General features: G+C 41.0%; 3 protein-coding genes across 8 annotated transcripts in view; 2 read left to right on the top strand and 1 right to left on the bottom strand.

The window, feature by feature from the left end:
* The window catches only part of znf185 (zinc finger protein 185 with LIM domain), a 20,223-nt gene extending 11,200 nt beyond the window's left edge, over positions 1 to 9,023 (top strand). Inside the window, exons 21-32 of one of the 3 annotated variants that reach the window (XM_088388874.1) lie at positions 525 to 566; positions 1,755 to 1,820; positions 1,960 to 2,031; positions 2,156 to 2,218; positions 2,441 to 2,533; positions 2,711 to 2,758; positions 3,304 to 3,342; positions 6,673 to 6,726; positions 6,803 to 6,877; positions 6,973 to 6,993; positions 7,274 to 7,376; positions 8,199 to 9,023. In XM_088388874.1, the coding sequence (XP_088245000.1) occupies positions 525 to 566; positions 1,755 to 1,820; positions 1,960 to 2,031; positions 2,156 to 2,218; positions 2,441 to 2,533; positions 2,711 to 2,758; positions 3,304 to 3,342; positions 6,673 to 6,726; positions 6,803 to 6,877; positions 6,973 to 6,993; positions 7,274 to 7,376; positions 8,199 to 8,300 (778 nt within the window). In that variant the 3' untranslated portion in view covers positions 8,301 to 9,023. Of the gene's footprint in view, positions 1 to 524; positions 567 to 1,754; positions 1,821 to 1,959; positions 2,032 to 2,155; positions 2,219 to 2,440; positions 2,534 to 2,710; positions 2,759 to 3,303; positions 3,343 to 6,672; positions 6,727 to 6,802; positions 6,878 to 6,972; positions 6,994 to 7,270; positions 7,377 to 8,198 lie in introns of all 3 variants that reach the window. The other 2 variants (XM_088388865.1, XM_088388883.1) reach the window with 2 other exon arrangements.
* pofut4 (protein O-fucosyltransferase 4) lies at positions 8,438 to 13,184 on the bottom strand. 2 transcript variants are annotated; one of them, XM_088388897.1, is made up of 5 exons: positions 13,049 to 13,184; positions 11,525 to 11,860; positions 11,013 to 11,393; positions 10,031 to 10,653; positions 8,438 to 9,863 (listed from the first exon to the last, which is right to left on the bottom strand). In XM_088388897.1, the coding sequence occupies exons 1-5, from the start codon at positions 13,076 to 13,078 to the stop codon at positions 9,713 to 9,715; spliced, it is 1,521 nt and encodes a 506-aa protein (XP_088245023.1). In that variant the 5' UTR covers positions 13,079 to 13,184; the 3' UTR covers positions 8,438 to 9,712. The 2 variants fall into 2 exon arrangements, with proteins under 2 accessions (XP_088245023.1, XP_088245030.1); XM_088388904.1 differs by lacking the exon at positions 13,049 to 13,184 and adding an exon at positions 12,043 to 12,240.
* On the top strand, positions 12,643 to 17,557 carry rab9b (RAB9B, member RAS oncogene family). 3 transcript variants are annotated; one of them, XM_088388948.1, is made up of 2 exons: positions 12,643 to 12,801; positions 14,383 to 17,557. In XM_088388948.1, exon 2 carries the CDS (start codon positions 14,430 to 14,432, stop codon positions 15,039 to 15,041), a length of 612 nt encoding a protein of 203 aa, XP_088245074.1. In that variant the 5' UTR covers positions 12,643 to 12,801; positions 14,383 to 14,429; the 3' UTR covers positions 15,042 to 17,557. The 3 variants fall into 3 exon arrangements, with proteins under 3 accessions (XP_088245074.1, XP_088245091.1, XP_088245082.1); XM_088388965.1 differs by lacking the exon at positions 12,643 to 12,801 and adding an exon at positions 12,813 to 13,244; XM_088388956.1 differs by lacking the exon at positions 12,643 to 12,801 and adding an exon at positions 12,813 to 13,341.

Genomic DNA, 17,557 nt, shown 5'->3' with positions numbered 1-17,557 from the left:
CCCTCAAAGTTTAACACAAAGCATTCAGTGATGTTGGTTCACTCATAATAATGTAAAATGAATCAATTATTTCCAATGTCACATAAAACCTTTATTAGCTGGACAAACATTATTTATCACAAGCTAACCACTGTGTTATTGTTGAGGTTTTAAAAATCGTATCATTTCTGCATAATTTTACTGCTCGTAATTTTACTTTACCATCCCTAGTACTTTCTGTGGTGACATCATAAAAATACAACAAAACAAAGTTTTGTTCATTATTTTTTAAAACGTGTTGCATAGAAGAAAATGTAGTTTAATGAGATCTACAAACTTTTGGAGTGTTAAACTTTTGAGGTTTCACAGTATATTTTATTTCGATTTTCAAAACTAGCTCATGAACAGTTTTCGGCTAACAAATCCGTGTATAAAATCGTATTGTAGAAAATCCAATTAATTCTCGTGAGACTTATATTTACTCTGCCGGGTAAGAATTTAATCAATCGTGCTTATAATTTCATTTCAAATGTTATCGCCTTCAGTTCATCACACACTGTCATGGAGAGGAAAGAGCCAGAGATCATGTAAGTTTTTAAATCTACAGTGAGCCAACACCCAGCAAGCTCTTAAAGTATGCCTTCATTTATTATAATTAATCCAATAACTTTCATTATTAAATGCATATTTCTTTGAACTATCACATCTTTTTACAATGTGGTGACATAAATTAGTAAATTAATTTGAAATGATTAATGACCAAAATAACTTCAGGCCGTTAGAGTTGATTCAATATTTTTTGATGGCTAAAATAATTAATCATCCTAGTGTACCAGTGCTAGAAGCCAAGTTAAATTGTTGTCCTCTAAGGTGATTTGAAGATGTTATTGAAGTAAATAAGGGCTAGGATATAACACAAATAAAGATCTCCTCTCTATATTCCATCTGTCCATCTATTTTCTGTAGCGATATGGCACCCATCGGACAGTCACAAGCCACATGACTAACAACGATTCACACCCACGAGATTCTAACCTCAAACCGCAGAACTGTGAGACAGACACATTAATCACTGCTAGCTTGCTGTGTTACCCACCATAGTTAATGGTTACATAAATACATTTGATAATTGCCCTTTCTTGTAATTGTTGTCAATTTTACCAGTATTATAAATGTATGGAGAACTAGTTTTGAGGTCATGGGAAAACAAACACACAATCTAGGACTTCTTTCATACAATCCAAAAGCATGTTTCATTAGCTAAAAATGTTGGGAATTTATGGCACTGTCATTATGTCACCAATGCCAGTCATGCCCCTTCACAAAAGCAAAGAACGGGTGACATCATCTGCCTAAACTGTTTTTCCATAGTCACACTGTGAGTGATGCAGTAAGACAATAAGCTGACTAAGCACTTTAAATGGATGACCAATCCATTCTTCACCGAAGCGTTACATTTATTTATAGTTTATTGTCTGACTAATCCAGTATTGAATTGTATTCTGCTAAATATCGGAATTGACATCAGCCTCAAAAACCCATATTGATCAGTCCCTTTTGAGAAAAATATAACCTTTACCATTCCACCCAAATGGCTCCTCGGCTCACATGTTGAGTTTCGACCCACCAGTTGCAAATCCCTGAGGTCTGAAGTGAAATTCAAACCCAGAACATATGACAGTGAGACAGACCCGCCGATGACATGCTTCCTACCCCCGTCAACACGTCTCGTTTTATCCATTAACTGTATTTTTGTGTGTGTGCTCGCTAACAAGTATGACCAACCGGATCCTGGAATCGTTGGCGGAGGAAGTCATCCCCATCGACACCACCGCCACAAGGTATTCGCCCGCTGAATGTGTAACGGATACGTGAGTGAGTGCTGGGACTCGCGCAAATCCATTTCTTAAACAATGCACTTATTTTGTCTTTCCGCTCCATGTGCCGCGACTCCTCCACCACGGCTCGCCTCCTCTTCAGCCTAAGCACTCACCGGTCGTGGGCGCGCACGTGGGAAACCACAACGCCTCTGCAGACCACCACACAAGAGAGGTGATGACACACTTCGATTTACTCTCACTCCTCCACTCCATGTACTCTGGCGTGTTCCGTTCAGTTCTCCCCTGGCCAATTGTGCACTAAAAGCCTTTCAATGTATGTATGTGTTGTCACTCAGACAAGAGGCTCCGGGGGTTGGCCAACAGGAGGAACAACATACTCTGGTTATGTTTGAGAGAAAGTAAGTCACCTTTGAAGGAGGGTTGGGGGCTATCTTACTCTTCCACTGACTGAGGCTTTTTTGGCATGACCCCTTTGCTCATTGAGCCAGAATACATTGTGCAGCCGTGCTGATAAAAATAGGTTGGATATCAGCTATGTATTTCTCACAAGCGTGGTCAACATGTGGCTTTTTCCTCCTCCGGAGTATAAAATGTGAATCCCTGTCGTCATGTGTCTTTAGGTCCCAAGAAAATGACTCGCCATGGGACAAGTGGACGTCCCCGTCCATGTATACCATCACTAGCTCTATGGAGGAAGAAGAGGAGGAGGAGAGGTAGTCATTTCCCCTTGGCGGAGCTCATTAGCTGCAAATTAAATCCATTTTTTCACTTTTTGCCGTTCTCGCAGGATTTATAAGTGTGTGGAAATTAAGAGGCTGTCAAGCATTTAATTGAAAACAAGCTAAACCTAAGTGGAAACTTAACTTACATAATGCTGATGTGTTTTGTAGCTCAGAGGACTCGCAGATGCACACAGTCACAACCATCACCACCATCAGGTAGGAAATAGAAGAGTCTTCAAACTTGGATACTCTCCAGGGGAATTAATGGGAATCAGTGGGCAGGGAAGGGAAATACACTGAAATCAAAAATCAAACAAATACACCCTGCATGTGTCAGCTGGGTTTGATTTTCAACCTTGGGATTGCGCTGGTCAAAAGCAAATTTGAATCATTTAACCATTCACGTGTCTTGAAACATATTTTTGATGCTGCTTTCAAAAATGTTTTTATTGTTTTTGTAGCACATCAGGTTTTTGAGATAGTTCCATCATTTTGTTTGCACAATCCGGATTTTACCATGTTATAATTTATCGCTACGTTTCAGAAAAAAAACAAAATCCATCTTTGGGTCAAGACAAACTCTCAGTTCATGATCAAGTGACAGAATTGTGAAAATGACCCACATGGTCAATAAATCCCTGGCCTCTGCAGAGAAGACTTAGAAAAACAAAAACAAAGTCCCTGTTTACTGGAACGTGTCCAGCATATTGACGGCTCCGGCCGACAGTAAAAGTCTAATCCGGCTGGCTTTCATATTCCAGGGAGACCTACGGTGAACAGGAGGGGTCAATGATGGATCGGTGAGTTCATGATCTTGTGAAAGTTTGGTCTGTTTGCTCTGCTGGTCGTCTGGAACGCGCTTGCCGTCAAAGCTCTTTTATCAGTCTGCTGAGGCTGAACAACAGTGTTGTGTAGGATGACAATGTTTGCTCTTAAGGATCATTTCACGTTTACTTTTGCACATGAGAGTCAAATTTACTTTGAGAATTCTCCTATCAGCAAATTCTCCTAAACAAAATGAACAAACGTATTGGGTCATTGCAAATGGATAAAGTGAAGGAATCCCACTAAACTTCAGGGCTGGGACAACTTTTTAAATCATTATTTGTAATGCCCTGTGATTGGCTGCGAACCAGCCCTGAATATGCCCTAAGAAAGCTGGGGTAGGCTTTTAAATGGATCTTTTTCATTACCCAAAATATAAACAAAAAACAGGCACCCCTCGTTTATCCCAGGAGATTCGTTCCGAAAATCCGCAACGTAGAAACGGTATATGTATTATTGAGAAATTTAAACACTATTGTATTGAAATTTCTGACACGTAGTGGTTCATGTTGGCCGCTAGAGGGCATAGGTGTAAGTTAATTAGAAGTATGGTTTACCTTGACTCCTTGACACTTCTTCCCTCACGTGTGGCCGGCTGCTGACCTTCTACGCCTCCTCAGTTACGTCCGCAGTGACGCGAAACACCCAGTGCTAACAGCGTGTATTTAAACGCTGTTTTCCCGTCACTTATAAACCCGCGATAAGTGAAGCGCAACGTAGCGAGGGATCATTGTATATATAAAAAAGTGACAGGTAGCCTATTTGCAAAATTGTCAAATTTATTAATATTCTATGTGCAAAAAAAACCAAGTATTTACCGTAATTTCCGGACTATAAGTCGCGGTTTTTTTCGTAGTTTGGGTGGGGGGGCGACTTATACTCAGGAGCGACTTATATATGTTTTTTTTCACAAATTTTTACTTGATCATTAAGACATCACTTACAAGTATAGTTGACCACTTCCCATGTTATTTTTAGTATAGTTGATCACTTCACATGCTTTTATATCTTTATCTTGAACATATTCAAAACATAAAAAATAGAGAAAACATCAAATAAAGCAATTAACACTTTAAAGCACCATATCCAAGTCCACTGTCTGCTGTATGTACACTTGCTCCATTTTTGCTCCTATTATATTTATTATTATTATTTATTATTATTTGTTTATTTATCATTTATTCAACACTCTTATTTATTCATTGTTTGTGCCTTCTTGTTTTTTTTGTGTTGCTTGTATGCACATGTGTACTATCTCACCAAGGGATAGTGGAAACGTAATTTCAATCTCTTTGCGTGTCTTAGTATATAAAAAAAAAAAAAATCAACGATAAAGCAGACTTTGACTTTGATAAAACAACCAAAAAAAATTATATTTTCAGACGAAACTGGATGAGGGCGCTCTAAATTTCACCGTTGGCCGTGACTCATCAACTGGGTGGGCTTAAGAAAAATGGCACCACAAAGAAACTCATATTTTGCACGTTCCAAATTTCAAGTTGTAAAATATGCAGCTGAAAACAGTAATCGAGCAGCAGAAAGAAAGTTTGGAGAACCGTGATGTACCAATGGATTACTATTTCAAGTGACGTCAGTAGCGCGGCGCGGCGGTTGTTTACATACAAACGTGCCCACACAAGGACATCATTAGCGGTGATCATTTCTAAGTGACACGGAGGACAAAGAGTTTGAAGGAATTAAGGATTTGGAGTGACATAGAAGGTTTGAAAAACTATTATGGCTTTTACGCACGCCCGGTCCGACTCTACTGAGTCGGGGGCCGGCGCTCGGCCGAGTGGTTGTCCGCGAACGGTGCGCGGGGCTCGGACATGGCCATTACGCACGCCCGGTCTGTCTGGAAGTCCACGCCGCCACACGCTTGGAAGTTTGTTTTGTTTAATAAAGAGCCGTTTACCAAACCCACGTCTATCCTTGTTCTTTGTTAACGCTACAATATAGTTATATAGTAGATCTGTGGAATAAAGACGAGGCTGACGTCAGGGCGCACGCGCGGCGATGTTGACAAAGGACGAGGAATTTGATCGATGGATTTAATGGAATTAAAATGCACGGATGGTTTGATAATATTATTGGCTTGTATTATAGTTATTTGAAATATAGTTTATCTATCGTTATATGAGCCTGTGGAATATGTGGAATATTTTGAAATGCAAGCGTCCTCAGCCGTGCGCACCCATTGTTGACAAAGAACGATCGATGGATTTAATGAATTGAAGTGACACCGATGGTTTTATAAACATGTTATTCATGTAATAGTTGTCCTTAATCACTCTATATGTTACGTCAGGCCCGTTCTCAGCTCTTTGTTTGTGTTTGTCACGTTAGCACACCTATCGTTTAGCCTGTTGTTGCTATTTAATGAATTGGAGTGACACCGATGGTTTTATAAACATGTTATTCATGTAATAGTTGTCCTTAATCACTCTATATGTTACGTCAGGCCCGTTCTCAGCTCTTTGTTTGAGTTTGTCACGTTAGCATAACTATCGTTTAGCCTGTTGTTGCTATTTAATGAATTGGAGTGACACCGATGGTTTTATAAACATGTTATTCATGTAATAGTTGTCCTTAATCACTCTATATGTTTCGTCAGGCCCGTTCTCAGCTCTTTGTTTGAGTTTGTCACGTTAGCATACCTATCGTTTAGCCTGTTGTTGCTATTTAATGAATTGGAGTGACGCTGATGTTTTTATAAACATGTTATTTATGTAATAGTTGTCCTTAATCACTCTATATGTTACGTCAGGCCCGTTCTCAGCTCTTTGTTTGTGTTTGTCACGTTAGCATACCTATCGTTTAGCCTGTTGTTGCTATCGTTTAGCCTGTTGTTGCTCGTTCATGACTGTTTTTGGTGTGGGATTTTGTCGAATAAATTGCCCCCAAAATGCGACTTATACTCCGGAGCGACTTATATATCTTTTTTTTCACTTTTTGGGGCATTTTATGGCTGGTGCGACTTATACTCCGGAGCGACTTATAGTCCGGAAAATACGGTAATCAAATTTCGTTCAATTTTCGTCAGCCTCCCTACTATAGTGCATTTCTTTCTCGTTTCTCCCACACAATTACAATTCCGCAGATGTCAGATTACTGATGCAAATTAAAGGTGTCGCTTTGTCAAACATCTCACCATCAAGCAGCACGACATTAACACGCATTGACAGAAAATAATTATCTTCCCGAGCTGCACTGAGCAAATGCAGTGTTTGCATGTGGCATGTGCGCATAATCGCTGTCACTCATTGGGTGAGCGATGAGACTGACGATGCCCTCTTTGACACCAGGACCGTGCTAGTGGAGGCCCCGCGAACCCCCTCGCCAGAACCCGACACCAAAAAGTGAGAATGCTTTCAATCAAAGTGATATTTAATATCCATGTTGTCTGAGTTCATCTTTATCCCGCGTATGTTTAAGGCCCTTTGTGTACGTGAAGGAATATGTCGATACCACCGAGATGTCCTCCCATAATGCCACGGGCTCACTCAATAGGTACTGTACAGTATCTCTTATGCTATTGATCAAAAATACTGTTGGTGAATGACTTTGTCCTGCATCCTGATGTCTTCTGTCTATGTCTCTTCCAGGTGGTCCTCTTCCTACTCTAGGTAATGTAGGATAATAATAATATATTACTCACAGACCCACAGTATTTTCTGCAAGCTAATATTAGTGTAACGTACTGAGCCTTCAACTTGTTATCCGTGTTTGTTGTATACTGTCTCCCGGTGGCCAAGACATGCACTAGAAGAAGCAACAAAATGTCAATGGACAAAAAACAACAACAACAAAAAACCAATTATTATCCATCCTTCCTATGACTATTACATTTTTTCTGCTGCATGGTCACAGAACAAATTTTTTGTGTGCGTGTGTGTGTCCCAGCAGCTCTGTCTCCTCCCCCTGCACGTACTGTGGACAACTGGTGGGCAACGATGCCAAGATCACCATCGAGCACCTAAACATTGACTGCCACCCGCATTGTTTCAAGGTACTTTTGCATCATTTATTTGATGTCTTACACTGTAAGAATGTGCCTTTCCTAATTTCAAAAACATGTTTGGTGGAAAAGACGTATCATAGTGACTTCTTAGCAACCCAGCTGGTTGCTTGGCAACCTTACGACCACAGTAAGATTCCGGTTCCTAGTAAGTGGCACATGCAGAGGTATACAAATATAAAACTCCGTTGAACCACTTGGAGGACATTGGGAAAAATAGAACAACTGGCCCCTTTTAACGTCAAAGATACAATTCAGTTACTCCACTCTGCCAGCAGCCGATCATATTGTACTCAGTCGTCTCATCTGCTCATTACCTCTGCTCATATTGAAACCTTGACTTTTCAAAATCACTGTAAACCGACAAAAACGGTAATCATCCCTTGCCTAGCAGGGACTTAAATTGCGGGCCACATACGAGTCATGGTTCCCCTCGGGGGGCCGGTTATAATGATATACAAAACTATCATTGGTAGGGGTGTAATGATACATCAAAAATCATAGTTAGGTTGAGGAGAATTTGAAATGATTGGAAAAATTTTAAGATAGTTTAAAAATGTGTTGTTCGGTATGGACCTTGGTTTTGTGGTTCAGTTCATGTTCAGTTTAGTAAGATTAATTAACATAAGGTTCCTCAGGTTAATTGAGGGGACTACATTTTCCATAGGCGTGCATGTGAGTGTGACTAATTGCACCTTGATCTATCCCTGCTTATTATTATTCATGTCGTCAGGAGTGTTTTGAGGCGAAGAAATTAGTGATTAAAATATTTTTACAAAGACGTTTTGTAATGACACCCTGGCTATTTCTCAGTGTGCCTCATGCTGGAAGCCGATGGGAGACCTCATCGACAATATGTTCCTGCATGGAGGCAAAGTCCACTGTGAAAGCTGCTACGCCGCAACCTTCGATTGATCGCAGCGGCTCTTCATTTGCATTTAAAGTGAGAAGCAGCCTTCTTCCAACAAGTTTGGACGGCTTCAATACAAGAAGGATGGAGGTTTAGGGTGAGCCAAGAGACTGTAACGAGCAATAAAAATAATTACTTTAGATTCTTTTCACGCAAGGCAAGATTTTTATTGGCAAAACAGGTTTGTGAACTTCTTCCTACTGGTGAATGTGTAACTTAAGGATTTGTATCCACAGCAAACACAATTGAGCCCAAATCTATTTGTACGTGGCCAATTTTTGTGCTAAAATTTCCATTTGTTGAATGGGTATCTTTTTAGTTGGAAATAACACAACTGGCAAAAAACTCTTAAGAGAAAATGCAATTGCCATTTCCTCATTTCCATTACTGTTTGTCCAATTCCAATTCAAATCCTTTTTCAGTAGATGCACAGGATATGTTTAAATAATAGCTCATAAAACTGTTCTAGGATTGTGCTTGAAGTTGAAAAAAAATTTAATTACATTTTATGGTCTAAAACTTGGTCAGTGTGGATCATTTTGGGGTTAACCTCAAATTGAATTCAATAACACTGCCACTATGGGGTACAATATATTTATATTTACTTTGCTTAAATATGACTTCTTACAAAATACCATTCTAAACACACTGATTTAAAACCAAACGTTTCATATTTCCGATGCTTCTATACAAAATAAAACATTTATCCTGGTATAAAAATGTAACAAGTTTAGTGTGCTCATTAGCGTGCTGAAAAAAAAAAATCTGCTAAAACCAATTGCACATATTGCACCACGTCATACAATTGGTAGCAAATTGGTAAAATATCAGCCAAGTAACACATTTTCTTTGCATTGTCACGTAAAACATTGGCATAGCAAACCATCGGGCTACTAAGAAAGAGGACTAAAAGCTAATTAAGTCCAGTGGCTTCCATCCTGATTGTCCTCAGACACACACACACACACACACACACACACACACACACACACACACACACACACACACACACACACACACACACACACACACACACACACACACACACACACACACACACACACACACACACACACACACACACACACACACACACACACACACACACACTTGGCACACAGAATTTGAGCTTGGCTTCACTCCAATGCAAACATGTCCGCCCCTGAGAATTATAACACCCCTACAGAGCATATTTTGCCACACAGTTTAAAGTTAATACTCAGCACTGTGGCATGATTGAACTAAAAATATTTGGCTTATGAGATACCAAAATCAAATAATATATAAAAAAAGCAGTTTAGGGTGCAGGTGCAAATACGGGCCATGCTTTGTTCCCGCATTATAAAAAAAAAAGTCTGTGGAGCACATCTGGACTCCTGGATATCCTCCATCCTCCTTGGCCTGTTTAAGGACGACGTCAGTGTTTGCCTCTAGCTCGGCTCACTGCGATTCTTTGGATGTGCTTCCACAACAACGCAGGATCCGATTCGTTGGCTCTAATGAGAGACTCTAGGCCCTCCGCTTGGTCCAGACTCTGCCAGTAGTCCTGAGGCCACATTTGCAACCATCTGCACAGATTTGTCTAAATTAGAACCTTTGCAGATGATGTTTAAATTAGATGCAGGCATAATAAATTAAGACATTAGGTGATCAATAAATTAGTAGCAAAGTAAATTGATAATATATTGATATGTATTGAATTAGGAAAACAATTAAATCAATTGAAGTGACTCACCCATCATCTGCAGGCAGGTCTTGTACTTCTCCGTAGCCTGGGCTGGGCAAAGGGCATCCCATGTGAGCGTTGGTAGCCATCTTTGGTTTTGGAGACGGGTTTGTCCTTGGGGCTTTTCTATGGGCTCGCTCTGCAGCCAGCCGTGCGTTTTCCTGGTCACACACGTAGCACTCAAATCCATTCAAGTAGTTGGGTTTGGTCATGTCATTCACCCCCCATTCGCGGGTCTCCAAAGCCCTCAGCAAACGAGCATTAGTGACGCTCTGGATGTTTTTGAACTCCAAATATTTGCCATATTCGTCATCATTCTCATCTAGAAACTTGAGGAAGTTGGCGAGAGCTTTCGGTGAGGGGAAGTCATCGATGACGATGACCGAGTGGTTGTTGGGCATCCAGTCTGCCACAGCGGTAGAGCCCCGGTACACGGGAACGCAGCCTTGGTGGAGGGGCCGCCATAGCTTCTCAGTCATGTAGTCTGTGCAGCGGCCATTCTCTAATGCCAAGTGGAACTTGTAACGGCCCACAAATCTCATGAAGGAAGCCTCCTCACTGGTGGCTGTAGACGTGTCTTCGAGATGTGCGGGCAGAGCTTTGTTGTTCAGACATTTGCCATAGGAATCCACCTGAGGAGGGAAAACAGAAAACAGTGAACCCTTGACTAGTACTTTGTCCTTCGAGAGTTTCCACACTTGTTCACTTCGATCTTTTGTGGAACCCATTTTATGTTATTTGCGGAAAATTCAGTTATTTGCATTACTTTGCCGCCACCTTGTGGCATTTGGGTACCAAGGAAAAATGTTAAAGTGAGTTGAGGAGCTTCATTCAGACAGGATACAGGATAATTCAGGGCTTGTTTGTTAAAAAATACACAGAAGACCTGGAAAAAAAATAATCACATAGTGGGAATTGCAATATCGAGGGTGAAAGGAAATTGGGTTATTTTTAAAATCATTCAGTCATTTTGTACTCTTGTGTGTCTTACCTCAATGTACTTCATAAGTTCTCGCACATATCTGTCTCTGTCAGAGGGTACGTCACAGTGAGACTGCATATAGAGTACGGGGGCCAAGCCTTTCAGCCTCAGCTGGTTCTTCTCCTTCAGGGACACCAACGTCGGCTCCAGCAGGTAGCTCAGAGACGGCAGCCACTGCAGGGTCAAAGGGTAGTCGGACTCCCGGCGGAACGTGGCGGTGTAGTTAAACATTCTGATGCCCGGCCCATGCGAGAGGAGGTAGTTATTCATGGGGGACTCCTCATGGAACAGAGCCCACGTTTGGTGGCGAAGGCGGGGGAGCGGTGCTTCATAGGCCCTGAAGTCCGTCCCGTAGAAAATGATGGACGATGTCCTTTTGTACAGCTTGACCTTACAGTCGAAAAATTCAAAAGCTTAGTGCTTACACAATGTTGAACACACAAATTACTTTAAAGAATACATAAGTAAAACATAGATGAAAGCATAATGACTAATAGGCATCATTTGAGAATCACTGATACCTTGTGGTTACTTGTGGCCAGACAGGAAGATGTGGCACAGTCAATTCGTTCAGTATCTCCGGGAAAATGTGGGAATAAGACTCCACTCCACCACAGGATAATGGGCAACTCCTTGTTGCTGCGATGGTCTTGGTTGCCAGGTCCACGGTACGAACTCCCCTGGGCAAACTCCATGTCTGCAAGAGCACTCTGGGCCTTAAAATGTGCCTGCTCCACTGCATCATAGGGCACCATAACATGTTCATCTGGGAAGGACGCGAAGGACACCCACACCCAGCACAGGACGCCAAACAGACCAAAACATATACAGGACACCAGCCTGCCTCTTCTTGCCATCTGAAAGAACAAAACAGCAACATACGAATGAGAGACAAACATTATTTATACTGCACTCTCGAGCCACATGGCTTCCTGAATGTGGTTATACAAATGTGAGGTTTTGATATCCACCGCTAAAACTAAATAAGTACAGAACACACACTGCTACAGGCCTGGGAAAACAAGTATGCACTTCTTACCTTTGTTACCGTTTGAAACGCATAGAAATTCCGTACTCTTAATACTCCAAATGTGAGATTTAATATATTAGGTTAAAGTTATTGTAGGGACGCAGTAACGGGATGCTGCTTGGTGACATCGAACGATGCAGCTGAAGGAAAAAAAAAACTCCGCTGGATTCTTCTTCTACGCGTGTGTCGGGTCTTTTCATCGGGCGCCTCGGAAGCAGTAGAGCAGCACAGCGCTATCTACAGTTGGAAGGCGGTAAAAAAATCTAATCGTTAAAAATTAACAATTACAGGTTAAATGTATGCGTTGAAATTATTATTCTACTAGAACTTTTTCTATTTGGTTATTTGCAGTTAAATGTACATGTATATATATATTTTTTTACTGATACGTTTAATCATTTTCTGTAAATCAATTAACAAATGCAGTGGGCAAGTCCAGCTTCTTTCTCCTCGTTGTTCAGGAAGAGTTGGTAGGAAAACAGAATGAGATAAAAATGAAGCATAGTTTGCTTTCGAACGAATAAAAGCAGACGAATTTTATAAAATTCATATTTTTGGCCTCATGGGGAAAAAAATTAAAATGTAGGTGGTTTTGCCCTGAAAATAACTGAACTAGCTTTGAGACCCTGGGATTACAGTTTTTGCGTTCCAAGTTTCCTACGGCTACCCAATAGGGACGCACAAACTTGACACGTCACTACAATCAACCTCAGGCTCAGCCCGATTCGGGGACTGGGCAACAGCCAAGTAATAACAACCAAGGACGGCGTAAGTACCTGTGTTAAACACTTTCGGGTCGAGCTGCAGAGCTGTACAACCCACATGTTCGCCTTCATCTTTTTAAGTGTGTTCAAACGATTTGATGGGTTCATGTTCCGTTGCTAATCAACTGAAATGTCCACCAGCCGATCACAGCAGCCCGGCTAGCTTGCTTACTAAGTTCGAAAAGACTTCAGTTTTCCGAAAACGTCTGCTGATATTTTACTGCGTGTTTTACAGTACACGTGATACTCACACTTCCGTCCCTTTTGTTTCGTGCGATCATGCAAAGCACTTATTTGTGAGATAGACTAGATAAGACAGTAAATAGCAATTAGCCGCAAGCTCAGTTTGACACGCTGGTACATATCTGCGCATGTGCAGTCCTGTTCTCCAAAGTCACTTGTTTACTTTGGGGCGAATGGTCAAAATACAGCGAGCGCATTTGCAAGGTGATTACGAAATCCCTATAACGAACTATTTAGCACAGCGGCATTAGAAAATGTCAAGTAGTATTTGGGGTTTTTAAAACAACCACGACAAATGAAAGTAAGGAATGTGTCTTTGTTTGCTTGGTTTTTACTTGTTTTATTTTTTATTGCCTAGAAGTCTTCCCACGAATAGTTGCTGAAATTAATATTACTTACAACTTTCCCGAAACATCCACAGTGACTAGTTTTCCGATTTACGCACAAACTCAGATTACATCGGTGTCACAGGAAGGTAATTTAAACAGCCTAGCAACCGCTTCATTCTCCAGGTTGTTAGGACCCTGAACTCACTACCCCCTTCTGCGTAGCGTGCTGCACTTTAGCGCCATTTTTCTGGAATGTCTGCTGTACGCTCACTTGCTCCTTTTTGCTCCTCTTATTTATTTGTTGTGTTATTTATTCATTATGTATTCAGCACGCTGTTGTTTACTTAATTGTCTATTGTGTGCCATGTCTTGTCACCGTGGGATAGCGGGGAACGAAATTTCGGTTTCTTTGTGTGTCTTTGGCATGTGAAAAAATTGACAATAAAGCTGACTTTGACTTTTTGACTTTGAAAAGCAGAGCATTTATAAGTCTTTAGAAAAATATAATTTAATGCCAAAAACATGTGGTAGTAATAAGTGAGCAAAAATCACAAACTTACAAAACTGAAGCTTGGCTCTTGATGGGGAAAAAAATCGGGTTTTAAAAAATATAATTTTAGTCTTTTAGTACAATAGCGTGTTTTTTTTTTTGCTTTGAGTGCTAAGGTAGTGTAATATTACAAAACACGTATAACATTTATGATTGAGTGATATCATATATGAAATTAAATTACTCTCCCGTGGAAAGTTTTTAATTTGGGATATTTCCAAAAGCTGAAATTTGCTAGAAGGTTTTTGCAACTTTTTCAGACCTTTACACCTCCATGGCTAAATCTGACATATCGGGGATAACTGTCATTGTGGAAAGGCCCATCATACAAACAGATGTTCAGTTGCTTGGCAGCTGTCAACCACTTTGTAATGGGCAGGACCACCACCAGCTACAGGACTGCTGTTTTCAATTTTACAACTGGGCTCACCATATTAAATGACAGTTTTGAACTGTTTTTAAGGATGAATTGAGCTCGTCTTGTGCACCACCCAGCGAGGAGGGCTGAGCATGATGAGCGGGAAGAGCCTCCTGCTGAAGGTGATCCTGCTCGGGGATGGAGGAGTTGGAAAGTCCTCCTTGATGAACCGCTACGTCACCGACCGCTTTGACTCGCAGTCGTTCCACACCATTGGTGTTGAGTTCCTCAACAGAGACCTGGAAGTGGATGGACGCCTCGTCACCCTCCAAATCTGGGACACGGCCGGCCAGGAGCGCTTCAAGTCCTTGCGTACGCCTTTCTACCGAGGCGCCGACTGCTGCCTGCTCACATTCGCCGTGAATGACTTGCAGAGCTTCCAGAACCTCGGCGGCTGGAAGAAGGAATTCATGTATTATTCTGATGTGAAAGATCCTGAGCGGTTCCCGTTTGTGGTTCTGGGCAACAAGGTGGACATGGAGCAGCGAGAAGTAGGGGAGGATGAAGCGCGGGCCTGGTGCGAGGAGAACGGCTGCTGCCCTTACTTTGAGACCAGCGCAAAGGACGACATGAACGTCACGGCTGCGTTCGAGGTGGCTGTCAGGGAGGTGCTGGCCGCCGAGGATCACATCGACCACTCGGTACTGAGCGGGACGATAGATCTTCACGGCAACCGCAAAATATCTCGTAGGTCCTGCTGCTGACGGGTCAAAGCCCATGAGTTGTTGTTTATGGTACAAGTAGGGCAGGTACCGGTTGCTCTCTGATTCTTTGGATAAGATACAGTGAAGGCCGTGTTCTTTATTGATGCTGATAAGATGTAATCTGAGGAGAGCGGTGTCAAGGGTACAGCCACTATCCAAAGGGCTGAATGATTGCCCCAGGCAAGGTACAGGCGTGCTTAAACGCTCACCCTGTACTGTGTCTGCTTCCAGTCATGTTGCACACTTGACCTCATAGTTGGCACTTGCAAATTTATTTTCGTGATGTTTCCAAAACAATTAGTCAAACACAATTCATTCTGCGATGCCAGTTGACTTCTGAGTTGTTGAGGAAATTTTACCTCGTAACATTTCAAAAATTCCAACTATCATAGGAGTACAAAAGCGTATTGCTGACTCACCAAAAAGAAAAAAAAAAGCATCTGGAATGCAATCAGGCATAAACATCATTTCCGGTACGAGCGGTGATCGCAGCTGCTCTAAAATGTAATATTGTCTTTATTTTCATCAGTATAAAGGGAATTGTGCACCCTAAACCGAAGCTACAGGTGTTCTTTCATTTTCCATGCTGCATTTGCACCAGTGTTTATGACTTGCTCTTCCTTTTCTTGTGTTCCCAAACTGCTGTTTATTTCTCCGTGAGGCACCCCTCCATTCTGTTGTGTGCTGTTTTCTTTTTTGTTTGTTCAACATACGCTGTCTAATATTGGATCAGAGACGGGTGGGTTTGTTTCCCGGATGTGGAAAGGAGGTTATGATTATTGCACTGAACAATTTTCCTAATCAGGACATTCTTTTAATGCTACCTTCTTGAGTATGTGGCAAGCTTTAACAAACCAGTCCTTTTTTAAGCTATGCTCCCTCCCAAGTGATAACACATGTAGACCTCAGTTGAATGTGACGGTAAAGATAAAGCCTTTCAACTCCATTCATACAGGAAACAGTTATCCAAGTATTAATAGAACTGTATTACATTTACTTAATTTCTGCTAAGTGGTACCGAGATTTCATTGCAATGTCTTTTCAGATTCACATGTGGTATGTGTTGTTGTTTTTTTAAATTTATTATAAACACCTGCCAGCTTGGTGTTGATCTTAGATACATTTAGAAAATGAGTTGTTGTTTTTTTTAATTTTGGGAAAGTATTGATTGCTGCTTAAATTATTGTATTGCACAAGTTGTTTTAATAAGTTAATTTATTTCTGTGTGGTTATAGCACCATGTTTTCATGCTTCCAGCCTTGTGTGTCGACTGCTTAAAATTTCATTTTCATAAAGCAAAAGTGTATAAGGGTTCGAGCATTTAGTTGGAGAAGTCCGGTCAGAGGTTTTTATGATTTTTGCATTCATACGCCACAATGGATCTAAAACTGGAACATGATTCAAGTGTCGACTTTCTGTTTCAATTCAAGAGCATCTAAAAATCATCACTGTCATTGTCCAAATCGTTCTGGACCTCACTGTTCAAAAGGGATTTCAAGGTTGTTGTTTTTTTACACTAATGTGTTGAATACACCCCCACTCGTCTAAACACAGTCTTCTGATTAAGATTGCCTTTGTGAAAGAAAAAAAAAAGTCTCGTTTTCTCCATTTCAGAGGGCTGCCATTTTGCCTTGCACTGCCACTTGCTGCTGACTGAAAATGATATCATAGTGCCTAAGGGCTCAGCTAAAGACCAATCATGGCTCAGCTGTTTTCCAAATGGCCACTCCCTGAGATGAGTAAAACATTTCCATGTTTAATTTGTGCTCCTTATACGCAATATTAATCGGAATGCAGTGTTTAGACTAGTGGGGGCACATAGAACATATTATTGTTGACTTAACTTTTCCTGTGCAAGTAGATTAACATCACTGTGAAACTAAAGCCAAGTTGTTCATGTGCTGCCCCCGATGTTCTGTTTTAGTTTCAAGCAGATGTTTGATAGCTTTTCTACACGACTATGATCAAGTTTTCCACATTTAGTGGGTAGTATACCTTTTACTTGTGTTGTGAACTGACCCGGGAATTGTAAGTTTCTTTTTTTTTTGTTCTTTGACTTAAACAGAATCTTTTTGCCCTTCCGGTATAATTTCAATGTTTATTGTTCCTTGACCTTCTAGGGATGTAGCCTAACAATGTTTACCTGGAAACTATCATAGCCAAAGATTCAGTTATTCATAAGCAGATCACATTACCTACAGTACTTATTGTGGGTTCATGTCAGTGTTTACATGTTGCTATAATATTCATGAATGTAACCCCTAATTTGAGCTGTCCCTAATAATGGCTAAACCACATGATAAAGGGGCACGTACTTCACCAAAACTGCCCAAATGACACTTGAACATGTTTTGTTCAGACCAACTAGTGATTTTTGGTATAAACTGTGTGAAAGTTGGAATGCCCAACTTTTATTTAACAATCACATTTCTTCCCTTGCTAGATTTTTTGCACTACATTTGATAAGACCGGTTATCATTGCTTGCGTACGAAATAAAACCAAATGTATCACCCCA

The sequence above is a fragment of the Syngnathus floridae genome, chromosome 1 (genome assembly GCF_059516105.1).
Source record: "Syngnathus floridae isolate MCC-2025c chromosome 1, RoL_Sflo_1.0, whole genome shotgun sequence".
Classification (NCBI taxonomy): Eukaryota; Metazoa; Chordata; class Actinopteri; order Syngnathiformes; family Syngnathidae; genus Syngnathus; species Syngnathus floridae.
This window is presented reverse-complemented; position numbering and strand designations above follow the sequence as displayed.